Source organism: Pongo abelii, chromosome 10, assembly GCF_028885655.2.
Source record: "Pongo abelii isolate AG06213 chromosome 10, NHGRI_mPonAbe1-v2.0_pri, whole genome shotgun sequence".
Taxonomy (NCBI): Eukaryota; Metazoa; Chordata; class Mammalia; order Primates; family Hominidae; genus Pongo; species Pongo abelii.
Genome location: NC_071995.2, coordinates 123734031 through 123759831, shown reverse-complemented (window position 1 = coordinate 123759831; position 25801 = coordinate 123734031). Strand labels below are relative to the sequence as shown.

Sequence of the window (25801 nt, the reverse complement as noted above, 5' to 3'; positions counted from 1 at the left end):
GTTCTTGGGACTCATAAACACATTGCTGAAACAAACTCCGTCTCCCTGACGACCTCTCTCTCTTCCCCATGAGGCAGGGCTGGGGAAGAAGGAGCAAGCAAGGCCCCTGTCCACCCACTCATGGAGCCAGGGTCCAATTGCGCTGACTCTTGCTGAGGGCGACACTTTAGAGCCAAGTTCAAGTTGAAGTTCAAGGTCCCAGGATCTGGAGGCATCTGAAGCTGCTCCAGCTCTCAGCTGCCTCAAGGGAAAAGATGGTCTCAGAGATAGTCTAGCACCTGTCTTGGTGAGGAGCCAGGTAGCACATAAGTGTGGGAGCTCCTGCCTCTGACACCAGACATGGCTGAAAGCATTTGTCCTTCTGGAATACTCCGCTTCACCCATCACTCCAGAGTGAGTCAGAAGCCCCTGGAGGATTTGTGAAAATGCAGATTCCTGGGCCTTACTCCCCAGTGTCTGAGTCACAGGTCTGGGGTGAGAACTCAGAATCTGTTTTCCTTCCTTCCTTCCTTCCTTTCTTTTCTTTCCTTCCCTCTCTTTCTTTTCTTTTCTTTTTTCTTTCTTTCTTTCTTCCCTTCTTTCTTTCTTTCTTCCCTTCTTTCTTTCTTTCTTCCCTTCTTTCTTTCTTTTTCTTTCTTTCTGTCAGAATCTGCTTTTCTTTTCCTTCCTTCCTTTCTTCTTTTCTTTCTTTTTTTTTTTTTTTTGAGACAGAGTCTCGCTCTGTCGCCCAGGCTGGAGTGCAGTGGCGCGATCTCGGCTCACTGCAAAGTCTGCCCCTCCAGGTTTAAGCAATTCTATGCCTCAGCCTCCGGAGTAGCTGGGATTATAGGCGCGTGCCACCACGTCCGGCTAATTTTTGTATTTTTAGTAGAGACGGGGTTTCACCATCTTGGACAGGCTGGTCTTGAACTCCTGACCTTGTGATCCACCCGCCTCAGCCTCCAAAGTGCTGGGATTACAGGCGTGAGCCACCACGCCCAGCCTCTTTCTTTCTCTCTTTCTTTCCTTCCTTCCTTTCTCCCTCCCTCCTCCCTTCCTCCCTCCCTCCCTTCCTTTCACTCAGAATCAATCTTTCTTTCTTTGACTCAGAATCTGCCTTCCTTCCTTCCTCTTTCTTTCTTTCTTTCTTTCTTTGACAGGCTCTTGCTCTGTTGCTCAGGCTGGAGTGCAGTGGTGTGAACATGGCTCACTGCAGCTTTGACCTCCCAGGCTCAAGAGATCCTCCCACTGGCCCGATGTCCCTCTTCTTATAAGGACCCCTGTCCTATTGGATTAGGGCCTGCCCGAATCCTGCAGGCCCTCCTCTTGATTTAATTGCATCTGCAAAGACCCTATTTCCAAATAAGGCTGCAATCACAGGGTCCAGGGTCCTAGGACTTGGACATATCTTTTTTTGGAGGGACACAATTCTACCCAGCTACCTGAGTAGCTGGGGCTAGAGGCACTTGCCACCATGCCTGGCTAATTAAAAAAAACTTTTTTTGCAGAGATGGGATCTCACTATGTTGCCCAGGCTGGTCTCAAACTCCTGGGCTCAAGTTATCTTCCAGCCTTGGCCTCCCAAAGTGCTGGGATTACAGGCGTGAGCCACCACACCCGGCCTGAGAACCTGCATTTCTATCACATTTCCAGGTGGCCTGGTGCTGCTGCTCTGGAGAACACCTGGAGGAGAACACCTGGAGGAGAATCAAGGCCCACGATGAATGGCTCTCAGCCTAGTGTGCATATGAGAATCACACAGGGAGTTTCAACACACACCAACCCCTGTGCCCGACCCAGACCCTGGGAGACCGCTGAGGGCGGGGTACAAGCGCTGGCCCCCAGGGAGTTCTAATCATTGGCCAAAGTCAGGGTGCACAGCCCAACTCCTTCTCACCCGTCAATGCCACTTCAGATACCACTTCTTCAGCAAGCCTTTCCTGACTTCCTCCAATGGGGTTAGGTCCTTCATTCATTCATTCATTCATTCATTCCACAAACCATCCTGCCCCTTGTATGCACCGGGCCCTGTGCTGGTGCTGGGGATTCAGCTGTGAGGCCAGGTAAGGTTTTTGCCCTCATGGTGTTTCTCTACAGAAACATGGAGGAAACAAGTGGTGAAAAGTCAGGACAGACGATGTCAGGGTGTGATGAAAATAAAACAGGATGACGACATAAAGACAATTAATTAATTAGAGACAGGGTATCACTCTGTTGGCCAGACTGGAGTGCAGTGGTACAATCATGGTTCACTGCAGCTTTGAACTCCCAGGCTCAAGCAATCCTCTCGCCTCAGCCTCCGGAGCAGCTGGAACTACAGACACATCTGTCATGCCCAGTTAATTTTTTCTTTCTTTCTTTTTTGTTTTAGACAGAGTCCCACTCTGTCGCCCAGACTGGAGTGCAGTGGTGCGACCTCGGCTCACTGCAACCTCTGCCTCCCGTGTTCAGGTGATTCTCTTGCCTCGGCCTCCCGAGTAGCTGGGATTACAGGTGCACACCGCACCTGGCTAATTTTTGTATTTTTAGGAGAGATGGGATTTCACCATATTGGCCAGGAGGGTCTCGAACTCTTGAACTTAAGTGATCGGCCCGCCTCAGCCTCCCAAAGTGCTGGGATTACAGGTGTGAGCCACTGCGCCAGAGAAGAGGGTTACTTTAGATGGACTGGTTGAGGAAGGCCTCTTTGAGGAGGTGACGCTGGAGCTGCCCCTCGAAAAAGCCTCCGTGGAGCCCTTTTAAACAAGAGGAGTGTTTGAAGCGGGGCTCAGAGCCTGTGCTGAGGTCCTGCGGTGGGCACGGGCTGACCCCATAGGAAAAGCCTGAAGGAAGCCAGGGTGGCTGCATCCCAGAGAGTGGAGAGGGAGGCAGAGGAGGGCGGCCCGGGGAGGACCTGGAGTTTATGCAACAGGAAACCAACAGAGTTCAAGCAGGAAGTAACACAATCCCACTCGCTTTGAAAAAGGTCCACTCTGTGCCCCTGGAATGCGCCCTCACCGAGGTGGATTCCTCTCCCTCAGAGCGTTTTTCTCAGGTGTCACGGCAGACTCCTTGGTGTGAGAAGAATCTCTTTGTCCCACTGGTGTGTGATCTTTATGAGAAGGTGATTAACGTGCCCCCTTGCCCATAGGAAGTGCTCAGTCAGCACAGTCTGACAGAGCTGGGTGTGGTGGCGGGTGCCTGTTGTCTCAGCTACTAGGGAGGATCACCTGAGCCCAGGAGTTTGAGGCTGCAGTGAGCTGTGATCACCCCACTGCGCTCCAGCCTGGGTGACAGAGCAAAACCTTGTCTCTGAAAAGAAGTTTGACAAATGACCCTGTGAGTGTGTATCCAGTGGTCCTCCTTGGCACTGCCCATCCCTGCCCAAACAGGAGCCTCAGCTACCACCAGATGTGCCCAGAAAGGTATTTCTGCCCATTGTTTTCCAAAGGACATTTTTGTTTTTGTTTTTCTTTTTTTTTTGAGGCTGAGTCTTGCTCTGTCTCCCAGGCTGGAGAGCAGTGGCGTGATCTCGGCTCACAGGGTTCAAGTGATTCTCCTCCCTCAGCCTCCGAAGCAGCTGGGATTACAGGCACCCACCACCATGCCTGGCTAATTTTTGTATTTTAATTAGAGATGGGTTTCACCATGTTGGCCAGGCTGGTCTCGAACTCCTGACCTCAAGTGATCCACCTGCCTCGGCCTCCCAAAGTGCTCGGATTACAGGCGTGAACCACCACGCCTGGCCCCTTCCATCTTTTTTTTTTTGAGACAGAGTTTCGCTCTGCTACCCAGGCTGGAGTGCAGTGGCGTGATCATGACTCATTGCAGCCTTAACCTCCTGGGCTCAAGCGATCCTCCCGCATCAGCCTCTGGAGTAGCTGGGACTACAGGTGCGTTTGCCACCACACCTAGCTAATTTTTGTTTTTTGTAGAGGTGGGGTTTCGCCAAGCGGCCCAAGCTGATCTTGAACTCCTGAGCTCAATCAATTCTCCCGCCTCGGCCTCCCAAAGTGTTGGGATTACAGGCGTGAGCTACTGCACCCATCCCAAAGAATATTTTTGGAACCAGCTTCTCCATGGGTTCCAGCCATCCCTGGCAGACGCCTTGGCCAGCAGCCTAAGAACGGTTGCCCCTCAGGAAAGAAACTGACAGCTTTGCGGTTCTGTATTGAAGGGTAAGGGCATCTCCTAAGCTCCATTGTTCTTGGTACCCACGCTGGTTTCAGGAGGCACCTCCTGCCTGGCTCCATGGCAGCTGGCCTCTCTGATGCTGTGGACGGTATCCCTGGGCCTCAGTGGGCCCTGGGCAGAGCGGGTGGGTGTTGGAGACAAGGGGCCGGTGGCAAGAGCTGCAGTTTTCTGTGCAGGAAGGAAAATGTTGGTCCAGTAGGAAAACGGGCAAAACAGATGGGGAGTCGCTGCACATGGAGCTGTTTGGTTAGGCTGAAGCGTGAAACTTTGGCTTTCGTTTTAAAAGCCTGTGTTTGGCCGGGCATGGTGGCTCATGCCTGTAATCCCAGCACTTTGGGTGGCCGAGGTGGGCGGATCACGAGGTCAGGAGTTTGAGACCAGCCTGGCCAACATGGTGAAACCCCGTCTCTACTAATAGTACAAAAGTTAGCCAGATATGGTGGCAGGCGCCTGTAATCCCAGCTACTTGGGAGGCTGAGACAGGAGAATCTCTTGAACCCGGGGGGTGGAGGTTGCAGTGAGCAAGATTGCACCATTGCACTCCAGCCTGGTGACAGAGCTAGACTCCGTCTCAAAAAAAAAAAAAAAAAAAAGAGCCTGTGTGCTTCAGGCCCACGCATGGTGAGAGGTAAGGTGGTTCTCTTGAGTTAGAAAGCGAACCTCAAAAACTCATCTCTGATTCCAACATAGCAGAGCCCTTAAACACTGGGCCCGGGAGCAAAAGCCCAAAGAAAAGGGGAGAAGGCTGGGTGCAGTGGTTCATGCCTGTAATCCCAGCACTTTGGGAGGACGAGGCAGGCGGATCCCTTGAGCCAAGGAATTTGAAACCAGCCTGGGCAACACAGTGAGACCCTCATCTCTACGAAAAAAATACAAAAACTAGCCAGGCATGGTGGCAGGTGCCTGTAGTCCCAGCTATTCTGGAGGCTGGTGTGGGAGGATTGCCTGAGCCCAGGAGTTTGAGGCTGCAGTGAGCCAAGTTTGCGCCACTGCACTCCAGCCTGGGCGACAGAGAGACCCTGTCTCAAAAAAGAAAAAAAAAAAAAAATTAAAAATTAAAAAAAAGGGAGGCGAGAAATTCAGACTGTGGACCTTTTGTTCGCTTTTAGATACTTTCTTGAAAGCTGCTGCCACGATTGTGATGCTCTCACATTCCACGGTTCAGTTCCTCCGACGCACAACGTTCACTCCTACCTCAGGGCCTTTGTGTGTGCCGTGCCCTCCGCCTAGAATGCTCTCTCTGGGTCTTCCCACGGTTGGCTCTTCATCCAGTTCTCCGTTAGATGTCACCTTTCCAGAGAGCCCACACCCTCCCTCGCTCTCTCTCAAACTGCTGGGTTTTGTTTCTTGCCAGCATTGAACATTATCTGAAACTGTTTTGATGCCTTATTCCTGGACTTGCTTTGGTGTCTGTCTGCAGCCTCTGGAGTGCGCCTCTAGGAAAGAAACGCCTTTTCATGAGCCACAGTGCCCAGTGCTGGTGCATCGACGGCGCTCCGTGGATACTCACTGAAGGACAAAGTCAATAAAGCTGTTGATGGTGGCTGCTGGCCACTTGCCGGCTGGGTTTATATCTGTAGCCATTGAGGCTGCTTTTGGCTGAAAGTCCTAGAAAGCACCCAAGAGGTTTAACAATAAAGATATTTATTATTTCCATATAAGGGGAAGTCCTGAGACAGGGCAGCTTTGGGGTTCTTGATTTCATTTTTTTTTTTTTTGAGATGGGGTCTCACTCTGTCGCCCAGGCTGCAGTGCAATGGCGTGATCTTGGCTCATGGCAACCTCCACCTCCCAGGTTCAAGCGATTCTCCTGTCTCAGCCTTCCAAGTAACTGGGATTACAGGTATGTGCCACCATGGCCGGCTAATTTTTGTATTTTTAGTAGAGACGGGGTTTAGCCATGTTGGCTAGACTGGTCTTGAACTCCTGACCGCGGGTGATCCACCTGCCTTGGCCTCCCAAAGTGCTAAGATTACAGGCATGAGACACTGTGCCCAGGCTTTTTATTTTTAAAATAGAGACACGGTCTCACTATATTGGCCAGACTGGACTTGAACTACTGGCCTCAAGCAATCCTTCTGCCTCGGCCTCCCAAAGTGCTGGGATTACATGCATGAGCCACGGGGCCTGGCGTTCTCAATTTCTTTTTAAATTTTATTTATTTATATTTTTATTTAAAAAATACAGACAGGGTCTCACTATGTTAGCCAGGTTGGTCTTGAACTACTGGCCTCAAGCAATCCTTCCGCCTCGGCCTCCCAAAGTGCTGGGATTACATGCATGAGCCACTGCGCCCAGCCGGCTCTCAGTTTCAATGTCAACGGGATCCTGAAGAACCAGGTTCTCTGCATCTCTCTGCTCTGGCATTTTCTGCAGGGCACAGTGGCTGCCTGTGTCTGGGCATCTCATCCAACAGGACGCATGCAGGAAGCATCTCTTCCTTGGTCCATTTTTATCAGCAATGAAACCTTTCCAAGAATTCCCCCAGCTCGCTCCCTCCCATGTTTTTGACCAGCATTTGCTCACATGTCCACCCCTAAGCCAATCGTAGTGAGAGGAACTGTATTACCAAGATGGTTGAGAATAATCAGGATTTCTTCCAGATGGGGGAATGAGGTCCCCCTCTTTGAGCATCTGTGGATGCTGGGAAGCAGATAGACCCTCTGCGTTCAAGAAAGAAGGGGTGAGAAAGAATGAATTTCGGAAAGGCAACCAGTGGTATCTATCATCACACTTGTTTAATTTCATCCTCACAAAAACCCTCTGAGGTATTACTTGTCCCCATCAGCATTCTCGTATTTGACCTCTGAGTGGATCATCTTTTTAATTTTAAAAATTTTTGTGGGTACACGGTAGGTGTATCTATTTATGGGATACATGTTTTGATATGGGCAAGCAAAGTGTAATAATCATGTCATGGAGAATGGGGTGTTCATCCCCTCAAGCATTCATCCTTTGTGTTACAAACAATCCAATTCTACTCTTTTTTTTTTGAGATGGAGTTTTGCTCTTGTTGCCCAGGCTGGAGTGCAATGGTACGATCTCAGCTCACTGCAACCTCTGCCACTCAGATTCAAGTGATTCTCCTGCCTCAGCCTCCTGAGTAGCTGGAATACAGGCGCCCGCCACCATGCCTAGCTAATTTTTGTATTTTTAGTAGAGACGGGATTTCACCATGTTGGCCAGGCTGGTCTCGAACTGCTGACCTTGTGATCTGCCCACCTCGGCCTCCCAAAACGCTGGGATTACAGGTGTGAGCCACCGCGCCCAGCTTCCAATTCTACTTTTTTAGTTATTTTACTATGTACAATTAAGTTATTATTGACTCTAGTCACCCCGTTGTGCAAACAGTAGGTCTTAGTCATTCTTTTAAATGATTTTTTTTTTGTACCCGTGAACCACCCCCCCACTTCTCCTTTCTTTTAAATTAGAAAAAATTATTTTTGAGATAGGGTCTCACTGTGTTGCCAGGGTTGGTCTTGAACTCCTGAGCTCAAGTTATCCTCCTGCTTCAGCCTCCCAGAGTGCTGAGATTACAGGTGTGAGCCACCCTGACCAGCCTGATATTTATTCTTATATCCCTGTTGTGTAGAAATAAAGAAAAAAAGAGATATTTATTCAAATTCAGTAAAATATTGTGTGTGTGGCTGTGTGTGTTGTGTGCGTCTCTGCATGTGTTTGTGTGTCTGTGTGTGCCAATGTGTGTGTCTGCGTGTGTGTGTCAATGTGTGTGTCTGTGTGTGTGTTTGTGTGTCATTGTGTGTGTCTGTGTGTTGTGTGTCTCTGCATGTGTTTGTGTCTGTGTTAATGTGTGTGTGTGTGTGTTAATGTGTGTCTGTATGTGTCAATGTGTCTGTGTGTGTGTTTGTGTGTGTCTCTGCATGTGTTTGTGTGTCTGTGTGTGTCAATGTGTGTGTCTGTGTGTGTGTAGGGGCATGTGGAGTTCTCTGAACTAAACTCCATGAGGAATACAATATTTATTAAAAGGAAAGTAATACAATTGTACTAATCTGAAACTCACATATGTATTATTAAAACTCAACCACAGCAATTGTTTAGTCCAAGGATTGGCAAACTCTTTCTGTAAAGCAACAGATAATAACTATTTTAACTTTTTGCACTACAGGGCCTCTGTTAAAATTCCTCAACTCTGCCATTGTAGCCTGGACACAGCCATAAACTATATGAATAGGTGTGTCTGGGTTCCAATAAAACTTTATTTACAAAAACAGGCTTGGGGTCAGGTGAATAAAACTTTATTTACAAAAACAGGCTGGGGGTCAGGTTTGGCCTTCGGGCTGTAGTTTGCCAACTCCCAGTTCAGACTTAGACCAATAAAAGATTGTTTCAGGAGGAATGTTTTATTGCTGACATTTTTTAGAGTTACTGGTGCACAGTGATAAGAAATAGCAACCCAAGTTTGAATAGGCTGGGGGCTGTATCCACTGTGCCAACCTTGGTACACCTCTCATTCCCACAGTGCAGAGGAGGCCCAGGGCTCAGAGGGGCACTCCAGGCTCAGAGGGGATACTGTGGGCTGAGAAGGGCAGCTGGGGCTCAGAGGGGCAGCCAGGGCCTGGAGGAGGTGAACAACTTGCCTAGAAATCCAGTCCGTGTCGCCCAGAGTGTGAATATCACGAATACCCTCTTGGGCGGCTCCAATCCCTCCTCCCTGTGTGGTGGGGACTGCTTTCTGGGACAGACCCTGGGTCTGAGTCTGTGTTGCTCAGGGAAGCTGACACGGCCTCCTGTCACACTCGCCAGCACTTTTCTCTCTGGCTCAGGACAGGGTGGAAAAGTTAGGAAGTCCCCAGGAGTGGGCTTGGGGACAGTTTGGAGGCCCTGAGTCCCCTCATTTCCCTGACTGGAGGCGCAGAGAACACTCCAGAGGGCCCGGTGGACCTGCTGTCCTCCCTGAGCCCGCCCCACTCATATCTTATCTCTGACTCCCTGGTTCTCGATCAAAGACAGATCAAAGCTGCTCCTCATTGCTCAGGTCCCCTCAAGTCTCCTAACAGATTTCTTGACCCCAAACTTGCACTTTGTGGGAGGCTCCTATCCGCCGTCTGCCTCAGCCTTTTGTTGTGTAGTTTGTTTTTACCATCTTAACCATTTCTAAATGTACATTTCAGTAGCATTAAGGACATCCACATTGTTGTGTAACCATCACCACCATCCCTCCTGGCACTTTCTCATCTTGCAAAATACAAACTGCATATGCACTGATCAATAATTCCCCACCCCCTCTCCCCCAGCCCCTGGCACCCGCCATTCTCCTTTCTGTGTCTGTGGATCTGGCTACTCTAGGGGGCTCATGCAAACGGAATCGTACGGTATTTGTCCTGTTGTGGCTTATTTCACTCGCATAACTTCCTCAAGGCCCGTGCATGTTGCAGCGTGCGTCAGAACGTCTTTCCTTTTCCAGGCTGAATCCTATTCCAACGTGTGGATGGGCCCCAGCTTATTACCCACCACTCATCAGCGGACACTCGGGTTGCTCCCACCGTTGGGCCATCGTGAACAGCGCTGCAATGAACGCGGTGGCCAGATTCCTCTTCGAGTCCCCAGTTTCATTTCTTTTATACCCAGAAGTGAGATTGATGCATCACATGGTAATTCTATGTTAATTTCTTTTTGTTGTTTTTTTTTCTTGAGACAGAGTCTTGCTGTCGCCCAGGCTGGAGTGCAGTGCCATGATCTCAGCTCACTGCAAGCTCCACCTCCCAGGTTCAAGCGATTCACTTATTCCACACCTCTGAGGTGGGTCTTATTAGCCCCATTTTACAGATGGGGCAATCGAGGCCCAGACAGTTAAGTAACGTGTCCATAGGAGAGCAGGGCTTTGAACCTGGACTGTCTGGCTCCAGGCTTGCTGTTTTAAACTATTAGTCAGTTAAAACTAGTAGCCTTCTTCTTCTTCTTCTTTTTTTTTTCTAAAGACAGCCTACTTTCTTTTTTTCTTTATTTTTGAGTCAGGGTTTCACTCTTGTTGCCCAGGCTGGAGTGCAGCGGCACGATCATGTCTCACTGCAGCCTCTACTTCCTGGGCTGAAGCAATGCTCCTGCCTCAGCCTCCCGAGTAGCTGGGACTACAGGCATGTGCCACCATGCCTGGCTAATTTTGTGTATTTTTAGTAGAGATGGGGTTTCACCATGTTGCTCAGGCTGGTCTTGAACTCGCTGGCCTCAAGCCATCCTCCCACCTCGGCCTCCCAAAGTGCTGGGATTACAGGCGTGAGCCACTGCACCGGCCGTTACCTCCTGGCTTCTACCGCAGCTGTTGGACACTACCTCTGAGCCCCTTTCTCTTCTCTAATTCCTTTCCCACCACAAAATCAGTTCCTGTAGTAGTCTGAGCAGGAAGTGGAGAGAACACTCAAAACTGGAGACTTCGAGGATATATACAAAGGCGCAGGGAAAACGAAAGGGAGAGTGAAGCTGCTCCCCACCCTGGGGCTGAGGGGAGGAGGGCAGGGAGTGTCGCCTGGAACCTGGGAGGAGAGAGGAGTCAAGAGAGGGCTGCCTTCCAGGGACTGTGACCTCTGCTCAAGAGCTGCAGCCAGCCTGTGTGTTTCAGTTCAGTGCAGTTGGGGTATCACAGACCACCCCACATGCAGTGACTTGGAGGTGCTATTAATGATACTATTGGGGCAAGAGGTATAAACCAGGGTGACTGCCCCGTCTAAGGCGCAGTGGTCCCGGATTATCTGTTCCTTGGGCACACTGAGCACCTCCCTGACACAGGGCCTTTGCACTTGCTGGTTCAGTTGCCAGAAAGGTCCTCCCCAGCTCTCACCCTTCTGGTCTCCCCCCTCCAACCCCCATCTCCCTGTGGCATTACCTTTTTATTTCTCTCATTAGCACGTAGCACCATCTATAATCCTTATCTATTTATTTCCTTATAAATATATTTATAAATAAATAAGAAAACATATATATTTTAATCTCTCTCTCTCTCTCTTCCTTATTAAAAAGGCCAGGGCAGACCAGATGTGGCAGTTCACACCTATAATCCCAGCACTTTGGGAGGTTGAGGTGGGAGGATCGCCTGACTCCAGGAGTTCAAGACCAGCCTGGGCAACACAGTGGGACGCCCATCTGTATTAAAAAAAAATAAAAAAAATTAGCTTGGCTGGGTGCAGTGGCTCACACCTATAATCCCAGCACTTTGGGAGGCCAAGGTGGGTGGATCATTTGAGGTCAGGAGTTTGAGATCAGCTTGGCCAACATGGTGAAACCCCATTTCTACTAAAAAATACAGATTAGCTGGGAGGGGTGGCAGGCCCCTGTAGTCCTAGCTACTCGGGAGGGAGGTTGAGGCAGGAGAATCGCTTGAACCTGGGAGGAAGGGGCTGCAGTGAGCTGACATCACGCCACTGCACTCCAGCCTGGGCGACAGAGCAAGACTCTTGTCTCAAAAAAAAAAAAAAAAAAAATTAGCTGGTGTGGTGGCACACGTCTGCAGGAGGCTGAGGTGGGGGGATCGCTTGAGCCCAGGGGATGGAGGCTGCAGTGAGCTTTGCACCCCAGCTTGGGTGATAGAACCAGACCCTGTCTCAAAAAAAAGTAAGGTCAGGGCAGAGAGGACCTGCCTGCTTTCTTCCCCATCTCCCCCCAGGCCCTAGCACACAGTAGGCCTGATACATAGTGAGTGCTCAGCAAGTACTTGGTAGGCCTGATACATAGTGAGTGCTCAGCAAGTATTTGCCACATAAATGAATGAATGAGCATGTCCATCCCTTCTCTGGTAGGTAGGACAGGACCAGGTGGTCTCAGAGGAATCTTCTGGGTCCTGGGATAGGAATCATCCTCCTTTCTTCAGCTGCTATTGAGAGTGGCAGCTGATAGAAACTTCTGTCCTCCAGTGACCTGGCCCACGGAGCAGCGTATTAGCTCGCAGCTGCCAGCTGGGTCCTCCCCACACACTTGCACCTTTGTCCTGGAAAGCACGTCTGTGTTGGAGGGTTAGCCCTTGCCAGAGAGGACATATCAGAGTCCCCAAAGGCCAGGGACAAAGGTGAGGATTGATCACCAGCCCTGAGTCAGAGAGGAAAGACTCCTGGAGGGAAGTCAGTGATCGGGGACTCAGAAAGGCATGATTCTGAAGGAAGACAGGATTTACAGGGCATCTCAGTCTGTTCAGGCTTCTAAAACAGAGTTACCATAGACTGGGAGAGCTTACAGACAACGGACATCTATTTCTCACATTTCTGGAGGTTGGGAAGTGCAAGACCAAGGCGCCAGTAGATTTGGTGGTGATGAGGCCCTGCGTCTGGTTCACAGATGACAGCTTCTCTCTGTGTCCTTGCCTGGTGGAAGGGGAGAGGCAGCTCTCTAGAGCCTCGTGTGTCAGGGCCCTAATCCCATCGATGAGGCCTCTGCCCCCATGACCTTGTCACTTCCCAAAAGCCCTACCTCCTAATACCATCACATGGTAATTAGGTGTCAATGTACAAATTTCAGGGGACACATTCAGACTCTAGCATGGGGGCTAAAGTCCGGGGGCGGAGGCTAAGTTTCTGGGGGGGCTGTTTGGGGGCTCTGGAGACCTTCTCTGATATTCACAATATTGCAGGGGGCATTTTGACCTACTGAAGAGAAACAACTCCTAAAAAGTCACTTGCAGCAACATGAGAGATTCGCATTCTGATTAAAATCTATGCAGGCACCTCCTGCCTCAGAGTCGTTGCCCTGGCTATTCCCTCTGCCTGGAACGTTCTTCCCTGGATCTCAACACGTTCCTGCACTTCCTGCAGGTCTTTGCCCAAATGTCACCTTCTCACTGAGGCTGTCTCCAAACACCCCATTTAAATGGCAACCCCTCTCCCCCAGTAGCATTCACACTGTTCTGTTTTTCCCCTAAAGCACGCATCGTCCTCTAACTGCCTGTCCCATGGAAATGCAACATGCACAAACCACACACACAATTTTAAAAATTTTATGACAGAGGAACCTGTTCTGAAAAAAGAAAAAAAGATAAAAGAATTTTAGGGGTCATATTTAAAAAGTAAAAAGAAACAGGTGAAACTAATTTAACTTGTAATATTATTCAACCCTTGGTTACTGTGTGTGGATGAACCACATCTACCAGAGTCCAAGGTAAAAGCTTGCCTCTGCCGCCGGGCCATGCAGCTGCCTGGCATGGTGGCTGGGGGCAAGTTGCTCAGCCTCTCTGTGCTCCGGCTCCCTTATCGGTGATGTTCAAATAGTGTCATTTCAATGTGTAATCAGTATAAGAATATTGAGATATTTTACGCTCTTTTCATATAAAGCCTTTGAAGTCTGGGATGTATATGACATGGCATATCTCACTTCAGACTAGCCCCGTGTCAAGTGTCCCATAGCCACATAGGGCCAGTGGCTACTGTATTGGATAGCACAGCTCTAATATCTTTTTGCTTTGTTTTTTGAGATGGGGTCTTGCTCTGTCATCCAGGCTGGAGTGCAGTGATGCCATCTCGGATCACTGCAACCTCTGCCTCCTGAGCTTAAGTGATCCTCCCACCTCAGCCTCCTGAGTGTCTGGGACCACAGGTGCGTGCCACCATGCCCAGCTAATTTTTTTTTTATTTTTATTTATTGTAGCAACAGGGTTTTGCTATGTTGGCCAGGCTGGTCTCAAACTCCTGAGCTCAAGCAAAGTGCCTGCGTCGGCCTCCTAAACTGCTGGGATTACAGGTGTGAGCCACCGTGCCCATAGCTCTAACATTTTATAAAATCCACCAGTGATGATGTTCATCACTAAAGTTATTGCTTGTCTATTAGCATACAGGACCCGCAAGGCTAGGGGCTTGCTTATGGTCCCTGCTAGGTCCCCAAACACCCAACACAGTGCCCAGCACAGAGTAGCAGCTCAATGTGAACTGAATGAATCCAGCAGGCACACTTGAGCTCTCTTTCCTCCCTCACCAGCAGCGATCCAGGTGGCAGATGTGGCTACAATGCTTTCCTGGCGGGGCGTGGTGGCTCACGCCTGTAATCCCAGCACTTTGGAAGGCTGCGGCGAGTGGATCACTTGAGCCCAGGAGTTCGAGACCAGCCTCGCCAACATAGTAAAACCGCATCTCCATTAAAAATACAAAAATTGGCCGGGTGCAGTGGCTTACACCTGTAATCCCAGAACTTTGGGAGGCCGAGGTGGGCAGACCACCTGAGGTCAGGAGTTCAAGACAAGCCTGACCAACATGGTGAAATCCCATCTCTACAAAAATACAAAAATTAGCCAGGCATGATGGCAGGTGCCTGTAATTCCAGCTACTCGGGTGGCTGAGGCGGGAGAATCGCTTGAACCCAGGAGAAGGTTGCAGTGAGCCGAGATCACACCATTGCACTCTAGCCTGGGAGACAGAGTAAGACTCCTTCTCAAAAAAAAAAAAAAAATTAGCCAGGTGTGTGGCATGCACCTGTAATCCCAGCTGCTCAAGAGGCTGAGTCAGGGAGAACTGCTTAAATCCGGGAGGCGGAGGCTGCAGTGAGCTGAGATCACACCACTGCATTCCAGCCTGGGCCACAGAGCGAGTCTCCATCTGAAAAGAAAAAAAAAAAATAAGGTTTCCTGTTCCTTTGCTTTTTATTTTTTCCTTTCTCACGCCCGTCTCTTCGCTTTCCTTCACTTTCTTCCTCTTTTTCCTCTCCCTCAGCAAACAGCGCAGTGGTCATGTTTGTGGCATGTGACTGGTTCACATCTCTGCTCTCTGCTCCGCCAGGAGCCAGCTGTGCCTCCTTTAAGGACGCCCTTCAGCTTCCATGCACTGTGTTCTGTTGCCCCCGGGGATGAGTGTGATTCTTCCCAGGCTGGGAGGGGCGCAGAGCATGCAGCTGCCTGCAGAAGGTGTTGGCTCCGCCTCACACAGGCACCTTGCTAAGCATATGACCAAGATGAGCCCATGTAATCCTCACGACCACCCCAGGGTACAGGCATGACTCAGACCAATCCCAAGGCACCGATGAGGGAGCCGAGGCACAGAGAGGCTGAGCAACTCACCCCAGACCACCATGCCAGGCAGCTGTGTGGCCCGGCGGTAGAGGCAAGATTTTACCTCGGACTCTGGTAGATGTGGTTCATCTACACACACTGACCAAGGGCCTACTCTGTGGGCCACGTGCTGTTCAGGAGCCGGGGGCACAGCAATGGACGAAACAGGCAGATTCCTGCCCCGTGGAACTTTTTTTATCCTAGAAGAGGAAGGAAGCCAATCAAACAAGCAAACACCTGCCCTGGAGGGCGGTCGGTGCACAGAGAGAAATGAAGCAGCCAAGGGGGATAGGGAGGGTCCTGTGGGTGGTTTGTAACTTTCAAAGGCTGGGCAGGAAGGAAGTCGTTGCTGAGAAGATGACATTGGAGCAAGGACCTGAAGGAAGGGAGGGTGAGCCTCCTGGGTGTTAGGGAGAGGAGCATTCCAGGAGGGGACCAGGGAGTGCAAAGGTTCTGGGGCACGAGCCAGGCAGCAGGTGGAGGAGCTCCGGGGAGGAGGGTGTGGCTGGAGCAGAGTGGGCAAGGGGAGGGAGGGGGATGAGGTCAGGGAGATGTGCCGATCTGGGTGTGTTTTGACTTTGTCTCTCTAGTATGAGATGTGGTGATCTTGTGGGCCATGGTGAGGGCTTTGGCTTTTACGCTGAATGAGGTGGGAGCCACGGAAAGGTTTCTTTCTTTTTGTTTTCTTGAGAGACAGGGTCTCACTGTGTTGCCCAGGCTGGAGTGCAGTGACACAATCGTAGCTCACTCACTGCAGCCTCGACTTCCTGGGCTCACGTGATTCTACCACGTCAGCCTCCTCAGTAGCTGAAACTAGAGGTGCATGCCACCTTACCTGGCTAACTTTTTATTTTTTGTAGAGCTGGTGTCTGGCTGTGTTGCCCAGGCTGATCTCCAACTCCTGGCCTCAAGGGATCCTCCTGTCTTGGCCTCCAAAAGCACTGGGATTACAGGCATGAGCCACCACGCCTGGCCATTTCTTTAAAATAACAGTTTTTATTGAGATACAATTCGCATATCATACATTCACCCATTTAAAGTATATAATTTGGCCAGGCATGATGGCTCATACTTGTAATCCCAGCACTTTGGGAGGCCAGCTGGGAGGATGACCATAATTTTGAGAGCAGCCTGGGCAACAAAGTGACACCCTGTCTCAACAAAGATGAAAACATCAGGTGTGCATAGTGGCATATACTTGTTGTCCAAGCTAGTCAGGAGGCCAAGGCGGGAGGATGGTTTGAACCCAAGACTTCAAGGCTGTAGGGAGATTATACCACTGCACTCCAGCCTGGGTGACAGAGTGAGACCCTGTCTCTTAAAAAAAAAAAAAAAAGTAAATAAAGTATGCAATTTGATGGCTTTTTGTATATTCACAGAATTGTGCAACCATCATTACCATCACTTTTACTGTCACTTTTAGAACATTTTCACCACTCCAAAATGAAACCCCAAACCTGTAACAGTCACTCCTCATTCTCCCCAGCCCCTGGCAGCCACTGGTCTACTTTGTCTCCATCGATCTGCCTACTGTGGACATTTTATATAAGCGGAATCATACATGTGGCCTTCGTGTCTGGCTTCTTTCACTTATCAATGTTTTCAAGGTTCATCCATGGTGTAGCATGCATCAGCCCTTCATTCCTTTTTATGCTGAGTCATATTTCAGTGTGCGGTTATGCCACATTTTATTTACCTATTCACCAGCTGATGGGGGTGTGGGTTATTTTCACTGCTCGGCTGCTGTGAACATTTGCATCCAGGCTTCCGTGTGGACATGCTCTTTCCTTTCTCCTGGGCATACACCCAGGAGTGGAACTGCTTGTTCTCAGGGGACCCCTATGTTTACCTTTTGAGGTTGCACCATTTTACAATCCCACAAGCGCCTCAAGAGGCTTCCAACTCCTCCAGGTCTTTGCCTGCACTCATTCTCCGTCTTTGATCACGAAAGGACTCTGAGCAGTGGAGGAAAAGCATCTGACTTGATTTTCCAGGAGCCCCGTGACACCATGTTGATCATATTTTGTTATCAGCACTCTTTCTTTTCTTCTGTATCTTCGACTTTCCCCAGGGCAAGACCTCTCAAACATGACGAAGTCTTTTTTTCCCTTCTTCAGCTGCCCTCCCTACCACCGGAAGTGACTCCCCTCAGCAAGGTCAAGGTGGCTCACGTGTCCCAGCACCCTTTCATCTCTGCCCTTCTCTCTCGTTGAGTAACAGCATGGCGTGACATGAGGGCTCTCTAGCCATGGCCTTGCAGCCCTCTTGGGTAAGCATCACGTACATTTGGACCTTGAAGACTTGGTCATGAATCAGAGTTAGACTGGGTGAGATGGTCAAGGCAGGTCAGTATCAAGGAAGTGGAGGAGGGTGTCAGGGCCAGGCAGACCGCGGATTTTAGTTGACTGGCTAGTTTCCGAGAACTACAAAAATCATTAAAAAAAGGCAACTGCATAGCTGAAGGCTGTTGAAGGCCTTAAGGAATTCAATGAAGTGATATTAATTAATTAATCAATTGATCAGTTACTCGATTGATTAATGAGTTAATTAGCTGACTGAGTAAAGTATTTATTGAGTACCTGCTATGTGCCAGGCATTTTTTCCAGGTGCTGGAGATACATCGATAAGCAAAACAGGGTCAGCGTCTGTCTCTCGGGAGCTGGAGGAGATGAACAAGGAAACAGATGAGACCATTTCACACAAAGCAAGGTGGCCTGACAGAGTGGGCTGGGACTCCTGTTTTCGACAGATGCAACAGCAAAGGCTTCTCTGAGGAGTGGGTTTCAGCTGAGCCCAGAAAAGGAGAGTAGGCAGCCATGAAAGGATCTAGGGGAAGCGTATCCTAGACAGAGGAACAGGAAGTGCAAAGGTCCTGGCACAAGAAAAAGCTGGGGACGCTCAATGAACAGAAACAATGGGGCAGAGGGCAGGAGATGGAGGCAGAGAGATGGGCAGGTGCCAGGTCATGTGGTTCCAGAAAATAACGACGACAGTCCCCAGCTCAGTTGCACTGATACATTCCAGGGACTATTCTAAGCACTGGCACGTTTTTTGACTTGTTTAATCCTCATGGTAGCCCTTGGAAAGGGGCTCTTCTAATCCCCGTTTCGTAGATGAGGAGACTGAGGCACAGAAAGGGCCAAATCACTTGCCCTAGGACTCCAATGTGGGAAACCCCGGAGCCTGGATTTCTCTGAACCTGTCCCCCTGGGCTACCACAGTCTCACCCCAGCCACTCTGACCTCCCTCAGGAGTTGGGCCCTGCCCCTTGGGGCACTGGACCATATTCAGCCTCCTTAGAGGAAGGCAGTGCCAGGCAAAGCTGTCTAACCAGAACATAGCAGGTGCTCTGTAAATATTGGTTCAGGTGAAGACATGTTGCTTAAGGATGGCCCTGGGAGAAGGCTGCTTTCTTCTGGAGTTAAATAAGAGGTTTAGAAAGCCTCCCTTGGAGCACTCAAGGACTGAGCCTGCCTTACCTGGGTGCTGGGGACACCACCCTCCTTGTCCCTGTGTAACCCAGGAGTCTCTTGTCCTCTCAGTAACTTCATTCAGAAAATGAGGGGACTGGCCACATGAGGGGCCCAAAACTCAAGGTGGGGCCAGCGGTTCAGGGACCAGAAGGCAGGCCAGTTGGGGTGTGGTGGAGGACTTCAGGGGGGCGTAGAGGGCTTCTGGGACATACTCACCCATCCTAAGGGCAACTGCCACTTAGTGCCAGCCCATTGCTGTGCACACTATTCTGTTTTCTTTTCCTCTCTCTCTCTCCTTTTTTTCTTTTTTTTCCCCCCGGGGTCTTGCTGTCACCCAGGCTGGAGTGCAGTGGTAAGATCAGGGCTCACTGCAGCCTTGAACTCCAGGACTCAAGGGATCCTTCTGCCTCAGCCTCCTGAGTAGCTGGGGCCACAAGCGCATGCCATTGTGGCTGGCTAATCTTTTCATTTTCTGTACAGACTGGTCTCACTATGTTGCCCAGGCTGGTCTCCAACTAGTGGCCTCAAGTGATCCCTCACCTGGACCTTCCAAAGTGCTGGGATTACAGTTGTGGGCCACCATGCACCGGGACTGTTCTATTATCTTGGAGCACTTGCCTGCAATTATCCTTCATTCATTTGCTCACCTGCTCATCATTGGTTTCCCTCTTCATTAGAAAGTGGACACTTGGTTTGGGTTAACTAAGCTTCCCTGTGCATCAGTTTTCATTTCTTTCTTTTTCTTTTCTTTTTTTTTTGAGATGGAGTTTCCCTCTTGTTGCCCAGACTGGAGTGCAGTGGCCCTATCTCGGCTCGCCGCAACCTCCGCCTCCCGGGTTCAAGCGATTCTCCTGCCTCAGCCTCCTGAGTAGCTGAGATTACAGGCATGCGCCACTACGCCCAGCTAATTTTGTATTGTTAGTAGAGACGGGGTTTCGCTGTGTTGGTCAGGCTGGTCTTCAACTCCCAACCTCAGGTGATCCACCCGCCTAGGCCTCCCAAGGTGCTGGGATTAATAGGCGTGAGCCACCGCCCAGTTTTCTTATTGTAAAATGCAGCCATTGTGTGCAAAGCACTCAGGACAGGGGCCAGCACCTAGAAGGTTCCTCAGTCATTCATTCTAGAATATTTACTGTGAGCAGGCATTCCCCGCCAGGCCACGTTCTAGAGCTGAGGACGCGTGGGGACCCCCCCGCCTCACGGGCTGGCATCCCAGTTGGAGCACATGGTCAGAATGCAAGGACGCAAATGAACGTGAACCTGCCAGGGGGTGCTCAGTCATAGGGTGATGGTGGCACCAGCGTTACGAAGGATAGGGCCAGGCGGATACCTGGGAGAACAGAATTGCCTGTGCTGGGTGTATGAAGGCCCTGGGGCTGGAGCCTACGGGGCTTCTTCCAGGGACAGTGAGGCTGGAGATGGACTGGGGAGATGAGGGTCTAGAAGGTGGTGGCGGGGCATGTGGACCGTTGTAAGGGCTCTGGGGTTCCTGGGTGGGCTGGCGAAGCCCTACTCACTGTGACCAACCATGATGTTGGTCCCGATAGAGGAGGAGGGGAAGGAGGAGGGAAAGGGAAGGGTGAGGGGCTCAGAGGGGAGAGCTGGGAGGAGGGGAGACATAGGTGGGGGAAGGGGTAGGAGAAAGACGAAGGGAGCAAGAGGGTGAGGGGCACCAGGCCCCATAGACGTTTTGGCTCAGCGGCCACGAGGCCTCCTCAGCTCCCGCCCCAAAACGGAAGCGAGGCCGGGGGGGCAGCGGCAGCATGGCGGGGCGTGTCTTGGCGGCCATGGCCCCGCCCCCTACCCGTCCGATCAGCGCCCCGCCCCGTCCCCTCCCCTCCCCCGCCCCCTCCCCTCCCCCGCCCCCGGCCCGCTCAGGCCCCGCCCCTGCCGCCGGAATCCTGGAGCCTAAGGCTGCCCGGGGGCGGTCCGGCGGCGCCGGCGATGGGGCATAAAACCACTGGCCACCTGCCGGGCTGCTCCTGCGTGAGCTGCCGTTCCGGATCCACCGTGCCTCTGCGGCCTGCGTGCCCCCAGTCCCCGCCTGTGTCGTCTCTGTCGCCGTCCCCGCCTCCTGCCAAGCGCGGAGCCCTGCGAGCCGCGGGTGGGCCCCAGGCGCGCAGACATGGGCTGCTCCGCCAAAGCACGCTGGGCTGCCGGGGCGCTGGGCGTCGCGGGGCTACTGTGCGCGGTGCTGGGCGCTGTCATGATCGTGATGGTGCCGTCGCTCATCAGGCAGCAGGTCCTCAAGGTGGGTGAGGGAGCCCCCAGGGGGTCCGCGCACGGACCCGGGCTGTTGGGCGCTGGGCGCCGGGAGGACCCGCGCGTTGCGGTAGGTGGGCGACCGCAGCGGAATCGGCGCCCGGGCCCGGCGCCGCAGAGCACAAGGGAGGCCAGGCGCTTCGGAAGGGGCTGCTGCCCGCCTCCCCACCACCCTCGCCGCCCCAGACTGAGGCTAGGGGGTAACCCAGGGGCTTTGCTGGAGGCGCAGGCCAGGGTTGGGGAGGCCTGGATGGGAGACCACCCGGGCGCCTGACCCGCCCTAAAGGGTCTGGGCGCCCACGACGGATCAGGAGTGTGGACAGGTTGCTTTCGTGGTGCTGCCCGAAGGAGCTCCGGAGTGTGTGAACGTCTGCTTTCACAGCAGCCGGTAGCAGGGTCCGGTGAAATTAGAGCTGCACTTTGCTTGTATCCTGTGAGCCCAGGAGGACAGGAACCTTCTGTGAGGCCCACGTGGGTGCCCAGCTCACATGGTAGGTGCTCAGCTGAGCATCCTCCACTGCCCAGAATCTCCCCATAGGAACCCTTTCCCAGAGGCAGAATGCGCGACTCTGTTCTCCCTGCTCACTGCCTCCATGATTCAGTCTGGAAACTATAAGCCGCTTTTCTCCCCAGATTCATGCAGAGGTAGGCACCAGCCCAAGGTCCTCTGAGTGCACGCAGCCTGAGGTCTTTCCTCTGATCCTAACCTTGCGTACCATTGCCCTTTCAACCAGGGAGACCGATTAGGCGGTCAGCTGGTCTGCAGACGGACAGACTCTGCCCTGGGTGCCTGGGTGGCCTGTTTGAATGAGCCTGGAGTTAGGGAAGGGCTGGGAGATTGCACAGTATCACATTTGAACTAAAAGCCATTTAGAGTTTTGAAGCCCTGGAACCCACACATGCAGTGGCGGGGAAGGGAAACTGAGGCTCACTCTTATCAAAGTTCTAGCCAGATGCAGAGCTGGGGTGAAGATGTGGACATTGTCACTCTAATGGACATCTTTTCCCCTTGGCCTGCCTCTTTGGACTGGGTTTCTTAAGAATGGTTCCTTGTCCACATTTCATGTCTGTTCCCTCATTCACAGAGTGAATGAATGAGTGATTGAATGAAGGATCTGCTTAGATTTGGCTGCCACACCTCTTGGGACCCAGCTAGCTGGCCTTAAAGATGGAGCAACATGTGGTCTCTCTCAAGGTCTCTGGGTGAGCAGTTGTCTAGGGCATCTCAGCCATGTTGTGTCTATTTTTGATTTTTCAAATCTTGTCCCGCCAAAGCCTGTAATCTGACTGCAAAGAGGTCCCGGTGGATGGTGACACTGTCTCTGGGGATGGCAGGAAAAGCAACAGAATGGCCTCTTCCCCCCCATGACAGCTCAGAGGCTTTCTCTGTTACACTGCGGGAGCTTTATTTTTCTGTGGCCTACTCATACTGAAACGTGTGTGTCAGTGACAGCCTTGTGGCTGCTGCAGTGCCAGGACCCCACTGTGTGTATGCAGGGTCCCTAGAGGGGCTGTCACTCAGGCGGTTCAAGCATGTGACCCTGTGCTGTGAGTGAGCACCTGGTCTCTTGCTTTGGGAGTGTAGGGGTGGTGGGACTTATGCCAGGTAAAGAGTCTTGCCAACTCAGTTATTTGGGGGCTTATTTCAAGGTGTTTTCTTTCTCAGGATGTCATCAGGTTAAGTATGTCAGTAGGGTGTGTGTATGTGTGTGTGTGCACCACACATGCGTGCACCACCAAATTTCCCCACTCCTCTCCCGGGCTTCTAAAGAGGAAAACCACATTGTCCTCAATTGTCCTGGAGCTAGGAGCATCTGGTTTAAAGTTGAACGGGAGCCTCCCAGCATCCTTCTGTGGATATCCCAAAGGCGATTGGTTTGGGGCCGAGTGGCGTGAAGGCAGGAAGACACGCCCAGCCCAAGACGGCCACTTCTGGAACCGCCCAGGCTGGAGCAGCGGCCAAGTACCTTAGCATGGAAGAAGAGAGCCTGTGTTCAGGGGACCAGGCGGGTGAGACACGCGCATAAGCAGGGACTGCCTGCTGGTGTTTTCTTTGGCTACATGAGTCTGTGTGCAACTTGAGTGGGAGGCCTTGTGCTTTGATTTTTTTTTTTTAATATGCTTTTTGATTAACAACAGAAGTCCCTACAGTTGGCCCTCTGTGTCTGCAGGTTCTGCATCTGTGGATTCAATCAACTGCAGATTGAAAGTTTTCAGAAAAAATCTCCCCAAAATAACAATACAACTAAAAAAAAGACATAAAAACAATACTGTATAACAACTATTAACATAGAATTTACATCGTATTAGGTATTATAAGTAACCTAGAGATGATTTAAAGAATACGAGAGGATGCGCGTAGGTGATATGCAAATACCACAGCATTTTATGTCGGGGACTTGAGCATCTGCAGATCTTGGTATCTATGGGGGCCCTGGAACCAACTCCCGTCTGACATTGAGGGATGACTTTATGTAAAATATATGAATACTTGCTCTTAAAAAAAAGTTCAAATGGAGGAAAAGAGAGAAAGTTTCCCCCATTTTATTCCCCTCCTGAGCTATTATCACCATCATTGGTGTGGATCTTTCTATACCCTTTTCTGTGTACCAAGAGCCTGTATGTATACATACTAATATATATATTTTACATAACTTGAACTAAGTGTAAGTGAACTTGAACATGTATAATTATCTTGCAATTTGCTTTTCAATTCAAAGATACCATCTGAAAAATTTTCCATGTCTCAGCAATAAATCTACCCCACGTTTTCCTTCATCACTGCTGGTATTCCTTTGAATGGTTATAGACTTGTTTACCTGTTTCTCCACTGAGTGATCATTTTCTCTGTCACAAATGACAGCGATATCCCGACACATCCCTCTTGGTGTGGTTCATGAACATTTCCATAGGGTGGATTTCTAGAAGTGGGGCCTTGGGAGCAGGTGTGCTTAGTTTGAGTTTTGATGATTACGGCCAAATTGCCCTTCTGCACAGCTCTGTTGCTACATCCACCCACGAGGTATGGGACTGTGCCACTTCCCCTATCTCTGCCATCACTGGTAATTACTGATTTATCATTACCATTTTTTGGTAGCCAAGTTCCCATGTGTCTCTGGTCCTCCAAGGAAGGCCCAGCTGGTGGACATGGGGGAGAGGCCCCTCACTGCAGCTGGGCTGCAAAAAAGGGATGCTCATCTTCCAAGGCTGCCGTCTTCAATGATGAGCTGGGGTGAAGATGTGGATATTGTCACACTAGTTGACATCTTCTTCCCCTTGGCTTGCTTCTTTAGACTGAATTTCTTAAAAATGGCTTCTTGTCCACATTTCATGTTTATGTCCTTTTCACAGAACTTGGATGTGTGCCCCCAGGGATCTGAACCATGTCTTCATTATTCATTGGATCACCTGAGGTCAGGAGTTTGAGACCAGCCTGGCCAACATGGCTAAATCCCGTCTCTACTAAAAAATACAAAAACTAGCTGGACATGGTGGTGCATGCCTGTAATCCCAGCTACTCGGGATGCTGAAGCAGGAGTATAGCTCGAACCTGGGAGGCTGAAGTTGCAGTGAACTGAGATCGCGCCACTGCCCTCCAGAGTGAGACTCCATCTCAAAAAAAAAAAAAAAAAAGAAGGAACTTAGATATATGTCTCAGCATGGGTAAGCCATAAAAACACATTACTAATTGAAAAAAGCTCTGGTGCTATTTATGTTAAAAAAGAAAACCCACCGAACAGTATTCTATATTTTCTTTCCATTTTTATTTTTATTTTCGTAGAGACAAAGTCTCACTATGTTACCCAGGCTGGTCTCGAACTCTTGGCCTTAAGTGATCCTTCTGCCTTGGCTTTCCAAAGCACTGGGATTATAGGTGTGAACCACCCGCCCTGCCATTATTTTCAATGCCTTAATATTAGAATATGTTAAAGTTTGGGAAAAGGTGAGACTAACAGAAGTGGATACTCTAATGAGAGAAGGCAGGACACTGGGGGTGTGGCCAAAGGAAACCTAATACTTTATCTGTAATGCTCCTTTTTTTTTTTTTTTTTTTTGAGACAGAGTCTCGCTCTGTCGCCCAGGCTGGAGTGCAGTGGTGCGATCTCGGCTCACTGCAGCCTCCGCCTCCTGGGTTCACGCCATTCTCCTGCCTCAGCCTCCTGAGTAGCTGGTACTACAGGTGCCTGCCACCACACTCAGCTAATTTTTTTTTGTATTTTTAGTAGAGACAGGGTTTCACCATGTTAGCCGGGATGGTCTCCATCTCCTGATCTTGTGATCTTCCCCTCTCGGCCTCCCAACGTGCTGGGATTACAAGCGTGAGCCACTGAGCCCGGCCATTATTTTTGTTTTAACAAAGAAAATGTATCCACATGCTACATGTTGGATTAAAAATTACAAGAACAAGCATGGTGGCTCAAACTTGCAATCCCAGCACTTTATGGGGCTGAGGTGGGAGGGTCACTTGAAGCCAAGAGTTCAAGACTAGCCTGGGCAGCATAGTGAGACCCCCATCTCTACAAAAAAAAAAAAAAACTAAGCTGGAGCATGGTGGCATGCACCTATAGTCCTAGCTACTCGAGAGGCCGAGGTGGGAGGATCTCTTGAGCCCAGAAGCTCGAGGCTGCAGTGAGCTGTGTTTGTGCCACTGTACTCCAACCTGGGCAACAGAGTGAAATCCCATCTCTTTTTTTTTTTTTTTTTTTTTGAGACGCAGTCTTGCCCTGTCACCCAGGCTGGAGTGCAGTGGCACGATCTCGGCTCACTGCAAGCTCCACCTCCCGGGTTCACGCCATTCTCCTGCCTCAGTCTCCTGAGTAGCTGGGACTACAGGCGCCTGCCACCACACCCACCTAATTTTTTGTATTTTTAGTAGAGACGGGGTTTCACTGTTTTAGCCAGGATGGTCTTGATCTCCTGACCTAGTGATCCGCCCGCC

The 25801-nt window shown here is 50.7% G+C and overlaps 1 protein-coding gene and 1 long non-coding RNA gene across 17 annotated transcripts in view; both read left to right on the top strand.

Annotated features, from left to right (window-relative positions):
- SCARB1 (scavenger receptor class B member 1) overlaps nucleotides 1-25801 on the top strand; it is a 113883-nt gene that overhangs the window by 6889 nt on the left and 81193 nt on the right. For 4 of the 16 annotated variants that reach the window (XM_063712352.1, XM_063712353.1, XM_063712347.1 and 1 more), the window contains 3 exons: nucleotides 5898-5995; nucleotides 9578-9764; nucleotides 17245-17396. In XM_063712352.1, the coding sequence (XP_063568422.1) occupies nucleotides 17376-17396 (21 nt within the window). In that variant the 5' untranslated portion in view covers nucleotides 5898-5995; nucleotides 9578-9764; nucleotides 17245-17375. Of the gene's footprint in view, nucleotides 1-1632; nucleotides 3384-5261; nucleotides 5996-9577; nucleotides 9765-17244; nucleotides 17397-20472; nucleotides 20852-25801 lie in introns of those variants that run through there. The other 12 variants (XM_024256421.3, XM_063712348.1, XM_054527726.2 and 9 more) reach the window with 5 other exon arrangements.
- On the top strand, nucleotides 20858-24503 carry LOC134759536 (uncharacterized). The gene is made up of 2 exons (XR_010135839.1): nucleotides 20858-22872; nucleotides 24214-24503. It is a non-coding gene; the product is annotated as an uncharacterized LOC134759536 (long non-coding RNA).